Source organism: Pomacea canaliculata, linkage group LG12 (genome assembly GCF_003073045.1).
Source record: "Pomacea canaliculata isolate SZHN2017 linkage group LG12, ASM307304v1, whole genome shotgun sequence".
In the NCBI taxonomy this organism is placed as follows: Eukaryota; Metazoa; Mollusca; class Gastropoda; order Architaenioglossa; family Ampullariidae; genus Pomacea; species Pomacea canaliculata.
Genome location: NC_037601.1, coordinates 9,243,517 through 9,268,209, shown reverse-complemented (window position 1 = coordinate 9,268,209; position 24,693 = coordinate 9,243,517). Strand labels below are relative to the sequence as shown.

General features: G+C 38.6%; 1 protein-coding gene across 1 annotated transcript; it reads right to left on the bottom strand.

Annotated features, from left to right (window-relative positions):
- Window positions 1-137: 137 nt before the first annotated feature.
- LOC112576670 (zinc finger protein 236-like) lies at window positions 138-21,343 on the bottom strand. The gene is given in 27 exon segments (XM_025259295.1): window positions 138-1,355; window positions 1,984-2,155; window positions 2,432-2,659; window positions 3,307-3,516; window positions 4,181-4,408; window positions 4,862-5,212; window positions 5,214-5,311; window positions 5,603-5,795; window positions 6,036-6,265; window positions 6,543-6,812; window positions 7,025-7,185; window positions 7,685-7,776; window positions 7,986-8,249; window positions 8,900-9,170; window positions 9,464-9,713; window positions 9,907-10,053; window positions 10,427-10,621; window positions 11,763-12,021; window positions 12,269-12,472; window positions 12,910-13,086; window positions 13,744-13,866; window positions 14,286-14,443; window positions 15,388-15,515; window positions 15,822-16,163; window positions 16,627-16,721; window positions 18,303-18,586; window positions 20,557-21,343. Coding segments are annotated over 27 exon segments (5,841 nt in total). The 5' UTR covers window positions 20,777-21,343; the 3' UTR covers window positions 138-864.
- Window positions 21,344-24,693: the final 3,350 nt, after the last annotated feature.

Genomic DNA, 24,693 nt, shown 5'->3' with positions numbered 1-24,693 from the left:
GTAAACATAAACAGCCCCCATCCCTGAAAAAAAATGCAGCTTCATGTCTAACAACCCAGCAGTCTATTACTGCATTTGGCAAAGTTTTTCTATTACCATGCAGGTAATGTCGGTTGAAAAAAAAAAACTTTACTGAATGCTTGTAACCACCTCTTTATATGCATGAGCCACCTGGTAAAGGAAAACTTTTATTCAGACAAGCAGGAGATGACAAAAGTAAAGAGAGAAAAGGGTCATGCTTAACCTGCTTTATCCTGAACAAAGGATTACAACAAGGTTAAAAAAAACTGTACCAGCTATATACAAACTTTAGACTTGCACATCTTTATCTGTGTGCAGAGATTCCACATACAAAAAACAATGTGATCTTCCAGACATTGCAATAAAAACATACAATCAACATTGAATAATACCAGCTAAAATGTTCTTGTGTTTACTGAATTCCTGAGACAGCACCGTCAAGTATAACTGGTGTGTGCATATGCAAAACAAACTACACACACATATGCATGCATTCACACCCACTCATGCTACATCTGCACACACACACACAATCAGTGAATATATAGGAGTATCCATATGCTTCTGCTCTATCATCCAACAATTATTCTCAAAATTACGGATTTCTCACCTTGCCAACCTACCTGTTTCTCAATAAGCATAAATCACAGGTACACCAGAAGGAGGCAACTGAACAATCGCACAAATCTTGCTGATCACTGGGCACAATAAAGCCAAGTGGATAAGGAATCCAAAGGGCAGGCTATTCAAAACAGTTTTAAAATGTTTCTTCACATCATGGCACCACATTTTTTTCTTTTTAAATAGCCTCACTGCCTGCCTTGAGTCTACTAGATGCACAAATCAAAATGTATAATTCAGAATTAAATTATCCAAAACAGACAGCCGTTGACACTGAGGACATAGTTCCTTTCCCAAGGTCCTGGATATACACAACCCATTTTGTTCCCAAATATCACAATAAATCAGCCACATCAGTAAGATCAAAATCCCAACTACTGCAGATGACACATTTGTAGTCACTATTGTGCTGTTGTCTGCAACAGAAGCAACAACAGTATCAGTTTCTGAGACACTAGCCCCTGAGTTAGGTCCCACACTATCACCTGTCTGAATGGTGGTCATATAGCTCTTGGGAAGATTCATGGAGCTGACCATATCTGTGTGATGTGCTCTCTTGATATGAGTCTTCAGGTTCCCTCGTTGAGTGAAAGCTGCATTGCAGTAGGTACAGGTGTGAGGCTTTTCCCCACTGTGTTTCTTGAGATGAATATTGAGTGCATTCTTCTGGTTGAAGGCCTTCTTACAGATGTCACACACAAATGGACGCTCCCCTACCGACAGACAAACTCAAGTAAGATGATCTAAAACGGTTCCCAGTCACTTAATCCCCAGACACTTCATCCCCAGACACTTAATCCCTAAACTAAATCCTTAACTATAAAAATTATGAAGTCAGCGAAAAATTTAATTGAAATTCAAATTCAAATCATGCTATTAACTTCAACGTCATTTGAACATCTACAACATTAGTTAAAGTTCATATAAGCTAGTAAATTTAATGTTCTTCAACAATATGATATGAAAATTGTTCTTGAGTGTCGGGGATGAAGTGTCTGGGGATTAAGTGACTGGACACCATCTAAAACAACGGACAGTTCCTCTAGACTAATTAATTTTTCATCAATTTGTTTAAAAATGTACTTTCTACAACATTTCTACTAATTTTGTCTGTAGACTTGATCTTATTTGGAAATCCTACTATCAAATCAATTAACAAGCAACACATGGGATACCCTTTTCTGTCAGGATTCAAATATGCTGACATATTCAATAAGGAAAAATATGGTTAAACAGCAAAAAAACAATGTTTTTATTCACAATATTTTGTGTCATTAAATTTTTTTCAGGGGAAACAAAAAAGGAGGCCAATGACTCTAGCTCGACTAAACTTCCGCTTACCTGTGTGGATGCGCATGTGGCGCTCTACCTGTGAAGGTTTTTGAAATCGCTTGTTACACACTGTGCATTTGTGTGGTGTGGCCTTGGGCCGTCGAGGACTTGCACCTGATGGCTGGTGAATATGCATGTGATCTTGAAGATGACTGGAACGCTTAAACCCTTTAAAGCACACCTGCATGACCCCAAGAAACATACTTTCAAGATGCTTTATAGTTACACTTTATTTCTTAAACCTTCTATACTTTTTTTTCCCCCTGAGCTCTGTCTTCTATGATGCATGCATCCAACTGACAATGCCTCATTAGCCTACAAGTCTATTCTCTATCCTCTAAGTGGTTATGATGGGTTTTGATGACATTCATTTTAACAGGTAAATTCATGTTAATACACTGCAGAGCGTTTTATCAAATAATCCACATAACAATCTTCCTGTAGACCAGGTACATACCCCACAGATGAAATTTCTCTCTTCTTGCCCAAGTCCAAGCTGGATAGAGTTCTGACCAATCAACTCTTCCCCTCCCACATCACCTCCTACCCCCTCCACCATGCTGACTGCATGGCCCATGGTGTGGTCCATGACCTCGCTGGTCTCCAGGCTGTTGTCTTCATCCCCATCATCTTCGCCATCATCTTCAGGCAACACAGGATCTTCCTCCTCTACCAACACCACATTCTGGCAGCCACCAACAGGAAGATAAACAAGACAATAAAAATATATTAAAACAATTCATGAGAAGCCACCTACATCCTTGACAGGTTCAAGATAACCAGCCAACAAAATTACTATTTTGAAAGGTGCAGTTTAAAAAAAAATCAAATCACTGGGTTGAGCTGGCTGAAAAATCATATTTCCTAGCATCTGAGTGAAAAGCACCCCTCTGTTCTCCAGATATTTGTCAACAAACATAATCAAGCAAAGAATGAAGTCAAGCTGGAGATGTCAGAAATAAACTAATAAGGGTATTGTTACATCCTGGCTTTGGATTTTACCCTTCACAACCTAAAGATTTCAGACATCTGTGTTTTGACCTTATGTGGAGACCCCACCATCTGTTCCACATTCATCTCTCACTCCACTCCTATATAAAGCGTCTTCTTTCATTTTACTGTCACTTTACAAAGTACCCTGTTAGTAAAGAGATGTCCTGTTAGCAAAATTCTTTCCAGGCAGCAAAATTTCTGTTCGCTATCCTCCATGTGTCATAAGCAATGACTCCTCTGGTTTTAACGCAACATTTGATGTCTTCCTAAATATTTTCTTTCTCCGAACTAAAGAATTTCTTTCTCCGAACTAAAGAATTAAGAAACAATCTGCACCACCTGTTCATTCTCCTGCAGTGATGTTGTCACGTAGGAGGTAGCTGCTGTGGTTGGGTCATGCGCCTGTTGGGTTGTCATGACAATGGTGCCAGAGTTAGTCTGCATGGTTTCTAGCATGGTCTGGCCAGCCAGTGATATTGCTGACTGGGATTGTACAATTATGTTTGGGTTGACAGCTTCTTGTATAGAGACTGGTGCCAGATGTAGACTCTGTAATTAATAAGAAAAATAATTGAATATGGAACTTTGTTTTTGATGATAGAATGCACATTATATAGAGACTAAAGTATTTCTTTCAACCAGCACAAAGTTGTGTCTGAATTTCCATTCTGCTTTTAAATCTACAGCTCTACTAATGTTGCTAACACATTTTCTATTCAATTCATGAGTTATCACTATGGCAATGTAACATAATCATCATCATCATCATCATCATAATAAAAGCAATTCTATGGCATATTTCCCTGCTGGCAGCAAGCTCAATGTGCATTGACATATTCAGTTGGTTTAACAATATCTTTGTCACATACAGACAGGCCACATGAACACATAAAATGGCACCTACACAACAGACAGAGTGGAAAATATGAAAAAAGGAGAAGAAAGTCACCAACTACTTAAAATATTGCTGGAAAAGGTGGGTCCTAGAAAGCACCACCTGTATTCAAATTACAGCTAAACATTTCTTTGCCAGACTTGAATAAACAAGTGTATAATTTTGGAAGAAATAAATTATGCACATAATTTTATGTGCAGATTCTACACTTACTGCCCATGATCTAAATTTAATCTCACAATTCAAAGCACAAATGGCTCATTTTTGTGAAAAGATTTTGTCTTCGTAACACACACCACACTCTGTGCATTCACTCACCTGAACTAGGTTTGGATCAGTGGATACCTGTGATGTCAAAAGATGGGGATTGATGGTGATATTGATGTTGCCTTGCTGTTGTAGTTGCTGCAGCAGCGAGGCATCAATCTGAACAGTTTGTGAGATCAGGTTGCTGCCAGCTCCTGTCTCCAAGCCAGTCAGCTGCATACCCTGTGGCAGACTGCCAGACAGCTGCAGTTGTATTCCTTCAACCAGACTCTGCAGCATCTGTGATACAGACAAAAAGATGAACTAACAAATAATTGTAATGTCCAACAAAACCTTGCAGCATCTGAAAAAACACATGAACTGGCAATAGTTGTAGTTTACACTTCGACATCTGAAATGTAGGTAATAATGTCAGCCTAAAGCTGTCATGATTTTGCTCTACCAACAGCATTTCAGCATGCACAAACCAAATAAGAACATCGTGTACCCTGGATGTTTACTACTTTATACTTTTACAACAGTGGTGAGGGACCAAGAGTTGCATAATGACTATAGCTTGATAGCCAATCCCAATGTTTAAAGGTTTTCTGCATTATAAGACTTTCTTTATCAAGTCAGCTAAAAACAAAAATCCTGGACTGCATGGGAATACATATCTAAATCTTCATGAGGTGTTCCAAAAGTATTTTAAGATATTAAAATATTTCACAGATGCCACAAAGATTCCCTTACCTGAGAACCATCTGCCGTAACCTGTCCCCCCATCCCATCTGACACAGTGAGTGACACTGGCAGGAGATTCTGTGAGGATAAAAGGGACTGGTCAATGCTCAGCACCTGGCCTGTGAGTCCCACCTGCTGCCCAGCAGCTGCGGCAAGGTCACTTGTGTTGAAGACAATAAGAGGCTGCTGTTGCTGCTGTTGTTGCTGCTGCTGATGTTGTTGCTGGTCATGCAAAATGTTAGCAGTTTGGCGTTTGCCAGTGGTGTTGCGTTTGCGAGGTGATTCACTCTTAAAGTGAGACAGGATATGGGACTTGCGATGGCCAGAGGTCCGGAAGCGAAGGTTGCAGTTGGGACACTTTGAATGGCTTGGCCCCGGTATGCAGGCGCATGTGGACCTTCAAGCTACCTTTTGTGGAGAACATGGAGTCGCAGATGTGACACTGAAAGTTTTTCTCAGCTGCAACATAACAAACAGACAATGCAGTCACACAAAACAACAAACGAAAAAAACTCTTAAAAATTCCACTATCACTCATGTGGCATTTCTACCTCATCTCCCTCCTTGCCTTTTCAAACCTGCTTTGAGCAATCCTCTGTGGAACACCTTAAGGGTATGTGCTACTTACTGCTCACATTTCACCAGGACATTAGGCTGTTTGCTAAGATTTTCTCAAAGATTTTTTAAAAAAAAGCTACTTCAGCATTGTTCCAAAGGATCAGGCACCAAGAGCTGAGTTAAACAACTCACTTGGTTTGTGAGTACGCATGTGACTATCAAGAGTTGATTTGACTGTGAAGGACCGATGACAAGTCTGGCACTGGAATGGTTTCTCGCCTGTGTGAATACGGATGTGACGCTGAAGATCGCTAGGTTTCCTGAAGCTCTTATGGCAATGGCTACACTGGTGAGCATGCTGACCTGGCACAATGTCTTGCTTTTCCTGTGATGACCAGAAAGTTTGTATACAACATTTTATCTCAAAGAGCACTTTATGCAGCAGAGGTTAAAAAAAAAATAGCTGTATAGTCAAGACTCCGTACAGTTAACATTTCCCTAGGTATTAAAAACTTTATTTTAAAATATGCCACGATGACTAATGAAAAAAAACTTCTCAAACTAGAATGTGTGTCTTTACTGGAAATCCTAACTTCCACCTCAGTGCAGAACTAAATGACTATACCTGAAATGAGAGATGCACTAGATCACCAATAAATGCGTTCTTCTGTTCAGCATATAATACCTTCACCTCACTGATGCGATCTTTTTCTGATGATGACTCCAAGAGAATCCTCTCCGATACTGAAAGTTCGGCATTGTTCTTGGACAGAATTTGCTCTGTTGTCTCCATGTTGCTGACTTGAATGAGAGACCGACGGGTCTGAGGTGCCAGGTTTTCCTCATCCCCAACAACTACAGAAAAAAAAGAAGTGGGGAAATTTAAAAAAAACAAATCTTTCATTTCCTTTATGCTCAACTTCTAAGACAAGTGAAGAAGTGTGGAGGAAATCAGCTGTGCATAGAATGAAAGTAACAGAATTGTGTCTCTTTGACATAGTTTCACCAACTATTATTGAAGGCCACTTGTAGTAGTATGATCCCTCCAATGGAAGATGTGGCTTTTGGCGGGGACACATACATGCTCCCCTCTTTTTCCCTCAAAAAAAAGTGAGGAAATAAAGTGACTCACCAGCTTGTTCTTGTTTTGGGTGGGCATGCCGTAAATGACGCTTGTAGTGCATACCAGTCCGGAAGGTTTCAGAACAGAAGTGGCACTTGACTTGTCTGACAGACTGGTGGATCATCATGTGACGAGTCAATGATCCATTGGTAATGAAGGTTGCCTGGCAAATGTTGCATCTGTGTTCTCTCACACCTGTGTGTGTCTTCAAGTGTGTCTTAAGCACACCTGATGACACAAACGTCCTATCACACTGCATGCACTTAAATGGTTTTTCACCTGAAGCAAAGCAGCAATCAAAATAAATATTATTATGGTGACAAATATGATGATGTGTTATTAATTTTAGAAAAGTCATAAGAATGCTATATGATAATGATAAACATTATATGACTTGAAGGAAGATATTAAAATATGAGAATCAAAACTGTGATACAAGAATTTAGTAAAAACCTTATTAAAAATTGCATTCAAAACCTATGCAACTTTACCTGTATGTGACCTTAAGTGCTGCTTGAGATGACTTGACTTCTTGAAAAGCTTATGGCAGAAATCACATTGGAATGAGCGATCACTTTCATCCATCGACTGCAGTCCCAAACCTACTCCAGATTCTTCTGTTTCTGACTCCACTAACTGCTGTTCCTGATCACTGGAAAGCACAAGTGTTGGTGAAGGCACATAAGCATACATATATATAATGTTACACATTACTCATAGGTTCCTGACAGACTGGGAAAATAGTAATGATGGATCCACAAACAAAAAAAAAAAGAGTTATATGAACAGAGGTAGGTGTTCAAGCATATGTTTGGAAGCTATTGAGATGAATTCAGTTTTTTCCTTGTTGAGCTGTAATTTGTTTGTCAACATCCAGTGTTTGACAGAATCAAAACTTTGCTAAGTGAATAGTCTGTGCCGTTGGCAAACTGGACTATCGTTAGGAGCTATTGTCAGCATACCTTTGGAACTGCATGATAAAGTGACAAATCACAGGACCAAGTGGCTGGACATAGGCAGTAAACAAGGGCCCTGGGGCACTCCATACTGCTGAATAATAAATCCATTCTACTACCACAAAAAAAAGTTTGAAAAAGGCACAGAATCAGCCAGATTCAAATATGATGATTAGCCATGAATAAATTACTCACCCTGACTGAAGCATTGAATGCATGACTGACGTTGACATGGAGCTCTGTTGTCCAAAGTCTCCCCCTAGTGGACCCACTTCTAGTTGCTGTGGCTGTGGATGATGATGATAGTCTGTCATCACTAAACATCAGTATCATAGCTACTTCTCCTTACCCAAGTTACAAGCACGAGAGTTTTCAAGAGATAGAAATACAGTACCTAACAAATGTTAATGTAATAAGTTAACATGCACAATCACACATACAAGTCTACAAATGGACATAATATCTTGGCTGTCTGAGACAAAATTTAATTCAATACCTGAAAAGTAAACTGATTCTGGCTCAAGGTAGCTAGCTGTTGTGTAATTTGTTGCTGGTGAGGTGGGCCCAGGGTGGAGGAGAGTGGAACAGTCAAAGAAGTGCTGGAGGAAAGGGGTGCACTCAAAGCTGAACTGAGAGCTTGAGCACTAGATAATGGTGTTGCCATCTGTTCATCAAGAGACTGAGTTGTATTCAGCTGGCCAAACGTTTGCTGGCCACTTAGAGTAAAAGTCTGCGTAAAACTCTGCTGCTGCCCAAATACCTGAAACAGACAGACATTTTGTCAACACAATAATTTTGCTTACATTCTGTAAAAACAGTAACATACAAAAAATACAAAGAACATTAATACATAAGGAAAATATTCAGAAAAGTCACACCCGTAGATTAAACACAAAGCCTGTCATATTTTACTTAAATAAAAAACTTCTAACTAAACTGGTATTTATATTTTTCCTCGATTTCTGAATGTGTGAGCTGAATGTGATCTTCAAAACTGGACAAGCTAAACAATATATTTTAAGCATTGTATGTTGAAATTTACAGAGAATAATCTACCAGAATCAGCTTATAACATATTGTGTTTGAGGTTTTGAACCTTCAGCATTCTCAGGTTCAAACATCCAAGGCAAAAAAAACCACCATTTTACACTTGTCTTTGCTATTAAAGCACGATAAGCGAAGATCGTCTGTTGAACCCACTGTACTGATCCACCTTCTGGATATTATATACTTACTGAGACAAATCATGGACGCCACCAGCTGTGACATCGCACATAATAAACTGCTGTGTTTCAGATGCTGAAAGTTACAGAATGTATTCATATTATATCTACCTACCAGAATCTGCTTATAACTCAGACCAATCATGTAGGTCTTTAAAAAGGTGGCTGTGCAAACTAGCTCAACCACCTGTTGATTTAAGGTCTGTTGAAAGGTCTGGTCAAGAGCTGTGGTGTTGAAAGCATCAGTAAGTGCAGATGATTGCAGGTCATGCTGTGTAATGGTGGTGGCATGGCCAATTTCTGTCTGCTGCAATGCTGCCAAGTCAGCTGTGGTCTGAGGCTGAGTCAAGTCTGCCTCGGTTCCTGTAGTTACCGACTCCTCTGCATCAACCACTCCTTCACCTCCATCTGGTCCACCAACCTGACTCCCATCTTGCAGTGACATGTTAACTTCATGTCTATAGTGATAGATGGAAAAATTCATCATCCTTTTTTGTAAGCTCAATGGCTTTCAGTCCTGCTGTTTATCTATTCATGTCTATCTGAAACCCTAGTATAATTATCTACACACTAAAACATGAATACCAGATGCTTGAACATATCTGGAAATCTGAGCAGTCTCTTCACCATCACTATAAGTGCCCATCTACATGAATGAACATGCACGTCCTGTACATTTGTGCTCATACACACACATGCATGCTCACACATATGCATGCACATACACAAACACATATATATAAAGACCCACCTGTGAGTTTTCATATGTTTCTTGCAGTTGACTGAGGTCTTGAAGGTCTTTTGACAATAAGGACACATGAATGGTCGGTTTTCACTGTGCGTTGACATGTGGCGCTTAAGTGATCCATTCGTTGTGAAGGATGTGTCACAAATAAGGCACTTGAAGCCTTTGATACCCGTGTGTGTCCTCATATGAGCCTTCAGCACACCACTAGACACAAATGAATGCATGCACTGGTTGCATCGGAATGGCTTCTCACCTGCCAAGACCATGGAAACAGACAAATTAGCATGCTGAATCACCCAAAACAAGCACCACTGATAACATTGGGAAATGTCCAGATTTACTTCTGGCAACAGGTTTTTCAGAATATTTTTTTTCACCAAGTTTGCTTGCAAAAAGAGAATATTAACCTTGTCTTTTACTGAAAAAAAAAAGCAAAGGTGAAAAACCTGTGTGTGATCGGATATGTTGTTTGAGATGGCTGGACTTTTTAAAACCTCGCTGACAATAGGTGCACTTATATGGTCGTTCAACACTGCTGCTTTCCCCCAAGTATTGATGGAAGATGTTGTTGCGTGGAGGCTGTTGGATTAAGCCTGCATGGGAAAAAGACATTCTGCTAAAACAAACAGTTGGTATTGCAGGTTTGCCTGAATTATGGTAATCAAGTAAGCAGTGTATAGAAGAGCACTAAACATCCTAGTAATGGGCATTTACAGCTCTATAACAATGCACAATTAAAGTTATAAGTCAATATGTGGGAATGTGAACATATATAAATGTATGAATGTAAATGTGAAGACATGTTGAGAAGGGTGCAAGAATTAAAAAAACAAAAAAAGAAAAAAAACCTACCAGGACCTGTAGTATGGCTTGATAACATTAAAAATATCAAAATATTATAGCATTTCTAACAACCACACACAGCTCTTTAATTCTGTTTTTATCTTCCTTCTCATCGTAAAGTACCTGCTTCTGTGATCAAAATAGGTTCCTGCAGTGGGATGTCATGAAGCACATCACTGCGTGCCTCTCGTTTGAATGCTCGACGGGGGCGAGCTGATGTCTGAGATGGATCTCTAAAATGTGAAAGGATGTGGGACTTGCGATGAGCAGAAGTACGGAACTTTTTGTCGCAGTGCTGACAGTCAAAGGGTTTTGCCCCTAAACAGCAACCAATGTCACAAGAACTCATGTTAGAAACAGAACCTTGGCTTTAATGCAAAGCAATCATCTTACTTTCAAGTAAAATGTCTGCTATAGATCATTTCCCAGAAAAATGACTGTATGTCACAAAATGTAATTTCAAAATTTTGTTAAAAATCAAATTAAGTAGAAATAAGCTGTTTGTACCTTTAGGCAACAGCATGTATTGTTGAAAAAAATTCACACATATCAGTGTACACATAATAGCTTTTCAAAACGTGTTTGAAGTAAGGCCAAAGTTAAAACTTGGTATGTAAGTACACTCAAAATTGTCCAATTATTGACCACTTTTATAAACATACATCTTTCTTATGTCCCTATAATCATCCTAAGCAAAGATTACAATAAATAAAAGAAATCACAAGTAATTCAGATGACTTTGCAGCAAAAATCTCGCATGAAATATGTGGAATATTGCTCCATGTAGTTGATATGTTTCCCTCACTTCAGCACAAAGGAATTTTATTTGAAAAAGTATAGAAATTCTGTTCAATACTTTGTGATCAGGGCAATAAACATGATTAAGGAGAAAAAAAAAACAGGAGAAGGAAGGAGACTTTTTAAATTGCCATTATGTTAAAAACCATATTCATTTAAGTTACAAGGCTAGGTATAAAAGACAAGGCAAAGCTGTACAGATTTAGTGTTTACAGGAAGTTGTTTCTTTATTGCACAGGGTAGAGGGTGAGGAGTTATGCACACATATGGCTTGCTTTGCTGATAGATACACTGTCAGAGAGAAACCTTGTTAAACAACTGTATATGCATGTTATTTTGTGAATATGCATACTGTTAAATATTACATTAGTTTATGTGTATTTTATGTTTTGCATATTTGTGTATTGTAAAGAAATTTGCTTCTATATCTTTGCTTTTTAATTTTTTTTAATTTTTCACACTGCAAATATTGAAACAAAACTTAACTTTTTAAATGCTAAGAAGTTGTAAACATACTTCTCCCTATAAAACACTATTTTAAAATGTGAAAGATGTTACAGGAACAAAGCAGCCAGATGTCATGGTCTGTATAGACTACATGTCCACCACTTTATGTGTCCAACAGAAAAAAATGGAGGAAAAAGCAGAATGTGTTACTTACCAGTGTGAAGTCTAACATGAACCTTGAGACTGCCCATTGTAGAGAAGAGCTTATTGCACACATCACAGCGATAGTCTTTGACACCAGTGTGTGTTTTTATGTGGGCTGTCAAAGTGGACTTGACAGCAAAGGCACGAAAACACTGGGTGCATTTGTAAGGCTTCTCATGGCTGTGAATACGGATATGACGCACTAAATCACTGGGTTTCTTAAATTCCTTACTACAGTAGGTACACTGATGCCACCGAACACCATTTACCTAGGCAACAAACCAAAATATCAATAAATTAATAAATATTACTTCATACATTTAGAAGCAATAAATTACAGACCACAATTCACAGGCATGTGGTCACACACACATTATTAGTTGAAGATCACTCATGGGTCAAGAAACCTCTACACAGGTATTATAAGCCAAAGACTGTGGGTTATCCTGTGACACAAAAACATGTTGCACACCCTCCCCCCCAAAAAAAAGAAAAAAAAAACTCTGCATGTGTTACCCTTCTAATGATGTGCCGTTTGGTTGTGCCTGTGGCTGTATCATGAACGGTCATGGTCATGGTGGTCCGAGGAATGGCAATGCTGGTACAGGCTGTGGTGCTGACAGCACCGGAATGTGTTCCTTGGCAGTTGTCGGTACCAGTCAGTCCACTGTTTTCCAAAGCCTGCTGCAGGATATCAGAGGCTCCTGCCATGCCATTTGCCTACAGACAAATATCTTTTTAAATCACATTGGTGGTTTCTTAGTAGATTTTATGAGTTTCTTTTTTTTTTTTTTAGTTGGGCTTATGATTTAACTTGTAACTTATCTTTTCCTACACAAATGATTATGTGACACTTCTTATATTTTTACAAGTCTAGAAAAGGCTTACTCACATGAAAAGAGCTTGTTATATATTTATCTTACTTCAGTAAATTATTTTTAAATTAATCACTTAAGGCCTACACATTTAAGACCAACTAATGCCTATTACCTACAACTGATTTTGCTTGCTCTAACACCACCAACACTACTAATGAGATGGTTTTTCCTACACTGTAAGGGACATCATCATCAACGCTATCCTAATGATACAATGTCCTCATCAGGTTCTACATACATATATATCTTACCCCTACATATAGATATATCATATCTTACCTGGTCATGAAGCTGGGCTGCCTGAACAGCCTCTCGGACATCAGGGTCCTGAGAACTCAGACCCTCAACACCTGTCCCAGGCACTTGCTCTGACAATTCCAACAGCTGTTGAATAACATTGTCTCCAAGACTTTTCTCATCACCTGCCCGACGAACCTCAACTTGTGTAGGCAGTTCCTAAAATAAGACTTTTACAATTAAATCCACTTTCTTTGGTGATTTATAACAAGGCAAATAGTTAAGACACTACCATTAAAATGAATTGTAGCTGAAGGGAAACAAGAAAACAACCAGCTCACAACTCACTAACATCCTGTCTCATCACAGACACATCAGACACACTGGATATGCCAGACATGTTAAATATATCTAAACAATAGGCTGACAACACCAGGGAGATAGGGAGGCATCATCCCATGACATTCTCAAAACTTTAGTAAAAGGCTAATTGCACAAAGGGAAGCAAATTTTGCATCTTTTGAAAGCTGAGCAATGGTCAGCACCTTTATAATTTAAACCCTATTCAGTCATTTGTAGATTTTAATAACAAAATTAAGTGGAAAAGTCTTACTGATTATAATGCAATCAAAGATGACAGAAATTCAGTCATAAGGTGAAGTTTTAGACAGAATCTCTATTTTACCTCTTGAGAATAAATCTTCCAGTATACAAGAAAATAAAAATAAAATAAATATGCTATAAAAACAAAAATAATTCATTTAAAACATGTTAGATACCAAATATTAAACAACTAATATTTTCTGCAACTCTACTTATGCATAAGTTGTCCAAGGACTAAATAAATAACAAATAAATGAGGGTAAAGAGACTCACATGAGGGTCGGAGTGAGCACGGCTAATATGCGCGTTCAAAGAACCCAACTTTTTGAAGACACAGCTACACTCCTCACAATGAAAGGCAGGCACTTCCCCACTGCTTGCTAGTGTATGTACACGCTGGACATGCAAACAAAAACTGTTCACCTCTCTTTTATAAATGAACTCTTCAACAAGAATTCAGCAAGATTTTAATTCGCATGAACGGAGTTAAATTTTTAGAGAAGTAGCAACTTTAAAAAAATTGTTTATTGTACCATTCATAAGTTTTGGTATTTTTGTTTTGTTGTGCTTCCATACAGAGTTGCATCTAATTGCCCTCTGGGATAAATGAGGTCTTACAAAAAAAAAAAAAACCCCAATTTAATTCAAGGGAAACCACTCTTGCACAAAATATTTCTCTTGAAATAAGTTTCAAAGGATTAAAGAAATCTTTTTCTTTGTTTTTCTCAAAATAATCAAGAAAATGTCTGCTCAAACTCTGACTTAGGCTTAAAAAAAAAAGAACACATCCAATAACAACCAAAATGAAAACTTACATGAATGTGGGCTCGCAGATTTCCTTTCTGGGCAAAAGTCGCAGGGCAAAAATCACACATATGAGATCGCTCTCCTGTATGTTTTGTCATGTGAACCTGGAGTGCTCCTTTCTGGTTGAAAGTTTTTTCACAAGTGCTACATTTGAATGGACGTTCACCTGTGGCCAAGAGATGTCTCATAATAATAATTATTGAATTTGTAAAGCACAGTTCCCAATGTGGATGAAAACTCAATGCACTGCACACAAAAGACTACAAAAAAACCAACAGTCAACCAAACAAGAGACAGCATCAGCAAACAGATGACACGATGACAAAAACATGAACTAAATGCATACATTAGAAACCGAGGAGTGAGGGGACCTGTACTCTTGATTATGCAAGATATTTCTCAACGAGATGGGTTTTGAGGCTTAATTTGAAGGCTTTGAATCTGGACTTAATCTGGAGAAAGTGTCAGGGATCTTCAGTTTCTTCACTTCACATGATGACAAACAGTATTAAACTCAGTTTCATGACTTCACATAATGATAAAGAGTATTACACCAGCAATGAACACTACATCTCATTCTTATGTGCAAGACACACATGCACAAGTGTTGACAAAAGTGTAAATGTTAATTTCAAAACCCAGACAATGAAAAATTGTAAAGCAATATAAAGATACAATGTTATTTGCCTTGTTTTTCTTCTTTTTTTTCATTCCTGCTTATTCTTTTCCCTTCTACCCATCTGGCCTGCCTAAGCCCCTCCAGCTCACTGCTTCACTCCAACCGAGTCTATTTCAACTTTGTTCTCACATGGAACACCCACTTCCAACACACCCCCACACACACCTCAGGCAGCAAAACCTGTAAATGCTAGTAAGTCAAATTACATTCCTTCCCTTATATCTAAATAAAGTTGCCAATGTGGTTAGTGAAAGCAGTTGAAGCTGCCAGTGTACTACAAGCTCTAGTTCACATTCTACCCCTACTCACACTCCCCCAGAACCAAAACTATAGCTTTGAAAGTTGAAATTTAGTCTTTTATGGTTCATTTCTGTTGTCACCATGAAAAATGTGCAAACATATTTGACATTAGCAAAGGAGGGATGTCTGACCTGTGTGAATACGCTCATGCCGAAGAAGCTGACTTGGCTTCTGAAATGTCTTCCCACAGTGCTTGCATCGATGATGAAAACCTGTTCGATCAATATTGCGTTTGTATGTTCTGTGGGAGAGTGATGCTCTGAAAGGGAAACATTCTATTAAAACTCTAAATGACTACTTCACATATTTCATTTTACAATGATTGAGAAAGCATGGAAAAATGATTGAACTCACTTTATTCTGTTAGTCAATTGCTAAACATGACAGTCAAATCTGTTTATTTCAAATAATTTTAAAGTAAGGAATTATATTTATTGCAACATAAACTTAATGCAGACAAAGAAATAAATTAAAAATTTAAATAAACTTTATCAGCAATCTGATTTTTTTGGGGGGTTATAGACAGTGTTCATTCCTGCAGCAGCCATAGCTCTGGAAGCCTTACTTGATTTTGTAGTGTTGTTTCATATGCTCTCGCAACAGTGACAACTTTGGAAAATCAAGCCCACACTGACGGCATATGTATGTTCGGGCCCCTTCGTGTTCCTGGCGATGTTCATTCATGTGTCGATCAAGTTGACTCTGCACATTGAACTCATCTCCACATTCTGGACACATAAGATTTTCTTCCTTTTCATGCAGCATAACATGTGCCTTGAGGCTGGCCACACGGGAGAATTTTTTCCCACATTCTGGGCAGATAGGCTCACGATCTTCTCCAACATGAGTGGCTAGATGTAATCGAAGGTTATCTTCAACATTAAAAGATGCTGAGCACTGCACACACCTGTTGAAATTAGCAAAAGGCATCAAACATACAACTGCATGATAGCAACTACATACATACAAAAAAACTTACATTCTTTACCAGTCTTGGATGCTTTGGAGAAGGAGAACAGCTGGTGTATAGATGAGTGTCATCAGCATAAGATTGATTAGAGTGAGATTAAACTAAAGTAGTAAGTGGCTTCATGTTCTACTACAAAAGTGCAGTTAGGCAATTTATTGGAGATAGTATGTAAAGACACACAAAGGACACTGACGTTCTCAGTAGTGGATCAGCCTCAAAACAGTTGTAAGACGAAGAGGGAGCCTTGAATGACGCACAGTTGGTGAAACAGTTTTTCAAGACAAAGGCAGTTCTACTATCTCTAAAATAAACATGCTGAAAAGTGAAAACTGTAGCCAGGAGGAGTTTGGTGTGATGCATTTCAATAATAAATAAAGCTATTTTTCAGGCTGCTGCTTACCTAAATGGCTTATCTTCATCATGAGTCTTCAGATGTCGTTGTAACTGATTCCATCTGTTGAATACTTTTTCACAAAGGTCACAATTAAATGGACCCTGAAAACAACACACAAAAAATGTGACTTAAAAACATAGATATGCAAACAAATAAACCTCTAATTCCTAAAATATACTGTTTTTCTCTGGCCCCATCTCAGAGGCAGTGGACACACAACTTAGAGAAGAACAAGCTGGTTTTCGTAGAAGAAGAGGATGCACCGACCAGATATTCGCACTACGCAACATCATTGAACAGTGCACAGAGTGGCAGAGGCAGCTCTATATTAACTTCGTAGATTTCCAGAAGGCTTTTGACAGCATCCATAGAGAGAGCCTTTGGCGCATCCTGAGAGCATACGGAATACCAATGGAAATTGTACTGCTGATCAAAAGCTTCTATGCCAACTTTTCATGCTGTGTTGGAAACAGTGACATCTACTTTGAGGTCGGGACCGGAGTGAGACAGGGCTGCGTGATGTCTTCCCTGCTCTTTAACACTTGTCATTGACTGGGTAACGCGCCATACAACGGAAGAGTGAACCAAGGGGCATACGATGGACACTCTCCACGAACTTAGAAGACCTAGACTTTGCCGACGACCTGGCCCTGCTGTCACACACCCACCGGCACATGCAGGAGAAGACGACTCGCTGCACACTTTTGCGCAACAGGTCGGACTGCACATCAGCCGGAAGACAGAAGTGATGACCCTGAACACCACCAATGATCAGCATAGAGGGAGAAGACTGGATGGTTGAAAGCTTCACCTACTTGGGCAGCGTGGTCACGCAAGATGGAGGGCAGGCCGTGACATCCAGAGCAGACTGAGCAAAGGCAGGGGCATCTTTTGTAGCCTACGCAACATCTGGAAGTCGACACAGTACAGCATCATACCAAGCTGAGACTTTACCAGAGTCTGGTCATGTCTCTACTGTATGGCTCGGAGTGCTGGCGAATGACTGACTCAACAAACTGTCAGTCTTCCACACCAAAAGCCTGCGAAGAATCCTGGGCATCTTCTGGCCAAGGACAATCTCCAACGAAGAACTATTGCCAGTGCGGGCAGGAGAGTATGGCCACCATCCTGTTGAAGAAGCGATGGCACTGGAACGTCTCCGAGGCGGGCAACTCCATCATAAACTGCCTTACACTGGACGCCAGAAGGAAAACGCAAGCGAGGTCGGCCCAAAGATCACCTGGCGAACTGTGGAGGCAGACATGAAGACCCAAAACCTCAGCTGGGGTCTGTGGGGAGTCTAGCCCAGGACAGGCAAAAGTGGAGGACCTTTGTCGCTGCCCTACGTGCCGACCGGCATAACGGGAACTAACTAACTAACTCTCTGGCCCCATACTGGACCTGATGTAGAACACCAAGCAAAATACATGAACAGCTGGACTTGTCTTTTTATCTGAGCAAAAGTCAAACAGTATGAGACAGTTTATCTTTGCACTTCCTAATTAAGATTTAATTAAGAGCATCTAAGATTTTTCTGGTGTAGCTGTTTAAAATATATCATGAATACAAGCTATTTTCCAATAGACGGGTTAATAGATCATATGAAGATGGCTAATGTTGTGCTGAAAACACTTTGATAATTCAGCCTTAAAGAACATGCAGTACAGCAACAAGCAACAAACCTTTCCCAGTGGTGGCTTAATGTCAGGTGGCTCCACAATTGGATTACTGGAAGCTGTAACAGTGGAAAGACCTTCCAGCTGGCTAATCATAGGCTGCTCCAATATAACATGTTCAATGTTAACTGAAGCAGGAATCTGGATTGAACCTTGGATCTCCATTGTCGTGGGATCCAGGACATGTGCAGCCTCCAGCACAGAGGGATCGATAAAAGTAACTGTGGTGCCATTGGACAGCCCTTCTCCCAACTGCACATTGGCCACCTGTGCAATGTACTGTGCATAGTCTGCAAACACAGCATCTTAAAGAAAGCAAAATTTTCGAGCAATGAAACAGACAACAGAAAAGGAAAACACCAGAAGATATTGAACAAACATGTCAATTTGTCACTAGCCGCATAAACGGATGCAGAAATGGATACAAATTATTACCATAACATAAATTGATGGAGAAAATGCTGATTCATATGATTAACACACTAGGCCCAGATCATGACTATAATTATCATGTGACCTTTGGTCATACTACATTAACACAGCAAAAGTCAAAATCATTATGTGGTGTATAGGTACAATAAATTAAACATGTTATATTACTGATGGAGCATTATTACTAGCCTGTTGTCTGTACCACAGATCAAAATGTATTAGTGTGGAATGAAAATAATGCCACCATTATAATTCACAAATATGTATACTTTAGCTATGCTGCTCAGAAAAGCCAGTGGTAGGGCAGGTAAGAATACTTTGAATACTTTGGTAAGAATACTGTCAATTGTGTTGTCATATTCAGTATTTTACAATAACAAAAAAAAGTGTTTTCTTGCTCTGATTCAGGGCAATAAATGATGTAAATGATTTTGACAAAAATCTAAGCGAGCATAAAACAAACGCGTGCATTCAAATGTATGCTTGCATATTTGTGTATGCACGTAAGCAAAGGTAAATCAACAGACTATCCCGTCTCTCTAAATGTTACATCGCAGACCCATATCAATGAAAATTACTGACTGCCAAATTTTATGGGAAATATGTGATGCGCTATATATGATAAATGACTGCCTCAGATAAATGTTCAGGAGTGTATCATTCATAAACCAACCACAACATTTTTTTCAGTTGAAAATCGAAGACTGTTTTGGTGTGATATTTGTTATGTCCATAAATGTTATATTGAGTTTATTTCTTTTGCAATTACTTACTCTGCAGTATTACTGTTTTCAGAGGATCTAATAAAACTTCACCAATTCTTTCAACTTTCATTTAACAAATAAATTTATTTACATTATATTCTGCTAGATTGCAGTAACACCATCAAATGTGTTGCATTGGTGCATGCACACGAAAATTTGCAAAACATTAATTTCAAACAGTAAAAGACATCCTAAACTGGATGCATAAAGTTTAGGAAACTTTAATTTACTTGATGGGTTCTAAATTCATCAGACTTTACCAGAATCATATTCTTAGGTTGGATATTGCAAGAATTCATTAGTGGTGATCCACCTAGCTTCATATGTAGTTGTTGTTATGATGGTGATGATGCAATCCTTTATACATGCTGATAACAATCTCAACTTAAGCACTATTTCCACTTACACATCATGCAATACTGTTTGTTGTTGACAAATGTATGTCAAGTAATTTAATATGTTCTTCTAATACTTTTACAAAATGTTCCACCCCTTCCCTCTCATTGACGGCTCTGACTATACAGCGTTTTCGCCTTCTCTTTACCTCATCCTTCTCGAGGATTTGTTGAAAGCCCCATGCATCATATTTGTTTCACTTGACATTTCTCCACCCTTTTGTGTTGTAATGATAACCACGATATGCATGGTAACACTAATAGTGTTCTGTGTTTATCTATAGTTTGAAATTTTACTATACAGAATGTCACCGTGATATACTGAAAAGGAGGAACGAAGCATGTATCAAACAACGTGAAAGTTTTAAATGCTGTGACCAGCAAACTTATTAAAAAGTCTTGGTGTCCAATTTTGATAAACAATATTTAGGAGGGGTACACGCGGTTTCATCTTAAAAATAGAAGCAAAGCAAGCTCTGGAGTAGGAATACGCGGTTGGGGCGACTCTTCAATGAATTGATGCGTATTATTGCGCCCAACGACGAGAGCGTACATCGGCCATGGAACTACATCATATTTAGGAGTGCTGATGACTGCACCCTATCAATTTTATGAATAGTGTTCAGCTGAAAATAAATTTGAACGGATTTATTTTCCGAAAGGACTTACCAACTACATTCTCGACTTGAATTTGTGTAACGGCTTGGGCATCAACCGACATTTTCTCATGGAAGATGGATTCAAGATGGCGGATATAGTTGGTTAGAAATTTGTAAGCGAGGCTGGCGGCCATCAGTAGCCCGGATGCAAGCTTTTGGGCGACTAACACAGCTGATTGGTTCTTCCTTCGCCTCGTGCGATGTAGTCCGTCGCGCACGCGACACGTCATATGTTTGGTTAGAAACGGCTACAGATGACGGAACTGTAATATTTCGTAACCCTTGTTCGTTATACAAGACTGTGTTAGTCTAAAATACTGCAGATTGTATGCTTAACACAATGTTTTACTTAAAGCTTGGGTTTTGATTTTGTTAAGCCCGCTCTTTTATCCGTCACTCTAACTTCAGTGTGAAAGAAAGCTTCGAAATACCAAACTGTAGCACTAAAAGCTTCCGATAGCTCGTTTTAAAATAGACGCCACTCATTCTCCTTTCTGACGGCTGATACCGTGCACCTCGAATTCTCCTAGCAGTCATAGTCATGGGCAGGGGTATTATAGATGATGCCATGATTTGACGTCTGCAGGATTATTTAGTTTCCACGTTAACATTACCGTAATAAGTGTGAACGGCAGTCTGTATAGCAGTCATGCGAACTACATGCATTTAAAGGTTTGGACTTCTGACGCAGTTTATTATGAGGTGAGGTGCTTTAAAGCATGTTGGCTTTAAATGCTGCATCTTTTCCAGCACAATTTCAGCCCACCTCTCATAAACAGCTCGAGTTAATGTGAACTCTAAGAAACCATAAGCTGCTCCAAGCATGTCTGGTGGTGTCTGTATACATGCACATAGGCATAATCAAGATGACATGCTGAACAAATAAAATAGAGACTTGATACATTTCTAAAACATTTATTGTGATTGTGGAAAGATTTTACATCAGATGAATTTTTGGTTGCAGTCAGTGTGAATAAGCTTTGAATCTTTGGATTTACACTCGAATGTCAAAACTAATTCTAAACAAGACAAAATATGTCTTGTTTTACATTTATTTGGCCATGCAAAAAAAACCATGAAGTTCCAGTTATGCAAAAAAAGAAATCAAATTCAAGACAAGAAATTTCTGTGCTGAATTTACTGGTATTCAGCACCTTAGTCTGTATTGACATGCATATTTGTTAATAATAACAATAATGTGTTGATTTGTATCGCACTTTTCCCCACTGTTAAAGGCGGGCTTAAAGCACTAGGCACGACTGTCCACAGTTCATGGGGGTGGGGAGAATTAGTGTTTTATGCCAAGCCGGCAACTAAGGATGTATCAAGGCAGCCAGCCCTGTAAACAGATGAAACATGCAGAAAAAGAACAAGTGTGCCTGAGACAAGATCTGAACCCAGGAAATCAATCCTCACTGTACAGGTGACAGGCACTGTTGCACCACCAGTCCGCAGGTCATAACAATGGATGAAGCTACAGTAATGTGGGAGAATAGTTTTATGTTGTGCTTGGTTAATACTTCTTTCTGTACACAAGATAACTCGCGATCTCAGTTTTCTAGATCATCCATTTAGGGCCAGACGCAGCCCTCAAAGTGGATGAAAATTTTACTGAGATTATGGCACATTGTAAGGATATTGTGTATGATAGTTTGAGGAAGCTTTCTTTATGAGACATGCTACATATTTTTTATTGTGCTGTCAGATGCTCATTTCTTTTCAAAATACCACGTGTGAGATGGTATTCTTAGACTGTTGTAGCAGCTAAATAAAAAATGATATAACTTAGTTATATCTGCCACCAAAAACATCCATCATGTGGTAAGCAAGAAAAAAAATGAGAAGTTTTGATTTCTACTCAACTCTCGGCAATAATCAGGAACATTTACAAACTTGAGTGAACTTATATGCTTGTTATTTATGTATTTTGTCTGGAATGTAAGGAAATGGGGCTTTACATCATTTGCACAGATTTTTTTAACAGGCCATTTGTATTTTAAAATTTAGTCACAATATTATCATGCACGTAAACTTGTAAACACTACTGGCTTTATTATTAGCTTCTGAAATAGCAGACAGAAAAAAATAGACTCTCATGCACATGCATCTCTGGCAACAGTCCTAGACACAAGCTAAGGAACAAAGGTTGGGTTGTCTTACTCAAACCAACTGTAACAGACAGAATGTGTGTAGACTGGCAGTTATGTATGATATTCCTAAAAAAAAATGAAGAATGCTATCTAGTCAAGTTTGTTGCATTCTAGAGAGCACAACCCCTAAAAGGCCATACAGCTGGTGCTTTTTCCAAAAATCTTAGAAAATAAAGAACCACCAAGCCACAAAAATCAAATATCTTTCATCTTTGTGACTATATAGGTAATTCATAAAATAATCCTAGCATATAGAAGAACAGAATATGAGCAGCTGATCAAAGTTCTGGTGCATGCAATGACGTATGTCTCTAGATTCTATGAATAGGTTGTGCTCCCCAAAGACTTCTTTCCTGAACATTTAATTCCACGTATAGTTTGTGTATTTAATGAAGAAAGTTTTGAACTAAGAGTTATATGTTGATGCTCATTCCATCACCATGCAATTGTTGGCTAAGAAAGATGCACACAGAGTGGTTCTTACTAAAAGCTGCCACTTCAGTAGATGCTCACAAAAATTGGAAGCAATATGCAAGGCAGCATCACTAAATGTTAGATATCAAGAGACCTGAGATGCCAAAGCCTGTGAAGCTAGTGGATACTAAACCTCTGATTAACTGAACCTATAACTGTGTAACTCAATGTTTGTAATCACCGTTTTTTTATTACTGCATATTTCTTTTCAGCTAAGTCAACATTTGGACACAACAGCTTCCATGTTGACTTTTATAAAAGTGAAACAATTAGTGCTATTAGTGTTAAAGTTATATGTAGAAAAACATTGAAATGTGGTTAAATTTTCCATCAAATACATAAAGTACATGAAAGGCTTGAACAAATTACTATCTTTTCACTTTTCTTTTCTCGAATAATCAGTTTCTTGTTTTTGGTCAGTTTACTTCAAAACCTTATAACTTTATATCAACATGTGTCAGAGACCTGAAATTTGGTTGAATTTTTCTTTATACATATCTAACCATTTCTATGAGGGCTTTCTTTTTTAAAGAAATATTTAGTAGTTACACTTTTATATCAACATTTTTTTAAATTTTAGCAGTTTCAAAAAAAATTAAAAATAAAAAAAACTATGCTGATTTTCTAATTTCTCCTCATACGATTCTAAATCTTGCCTTTAGTTAACCATTTCAAAAAGAAGTTCGAGTCTACTCCCAAAATTAGCGGAGTTATAAGCTTTTAGCCCCTTAGCACCACAAAAATGTAACATTACAATGACTGGCTTATAACCGAAGAAGACAGTGAAGACGACAGTGGGTTTCTTATTGCTTCTCTAGGGCAAACATTAAACCAAGAAACCTATACATTTTTGGAAAGAAGAATGCGTGATCTTTGCAATAAAAGTAATGAAAATCACCTTCCCTGTGTTTCCCGGCAAAACCACGATCATAGCCCATCGAGTTAAAAAAAAAAAATGTTTGGCGCCATTTTGGATCGTTTCCGTGGCAACCGATAGCGTGATAAGTGCAGTTCAAAGGCACAATAGTTTATTTTTAAAAAAATAGTGGCATCAAATAAATTTCTTTTGTTCGGGCCACCTACAGTCCTGCTGGCGAGTGCTGAGCTAGATGCACTGTAGTTGTATCTTTATTACCTTTGTTTATTGTTCATCTATCATTACTGCATTGTCTGCGCAACGAGCGCGATCTTGGTCGTGGTGCTGGGCATTACAAATGCCTATTATTATTATTTCTGTATTTAGCTGATAGACACAGAGCACAGTCAAATTGCACGATGACCACTTTTGATGATGACCGATGTTGACAATGACCTTCACCTTGTTTTCTGCCAGTGATGGAAGGTGATGTAAGGCTGACCGTGGTGGTGGGGTATCAGGCAGCTGGCATTCAGAAAAAGCACAATGCTTTATTACTGATTTGTCTGACATAAGTTTTGTATGTCTTTAGCCTCTTGTCACTCTTGGATCTATGAACTTGACCAGCTACTTGTTTTAGGAAGTCGTCTGCCCCGTGACCCGCGTT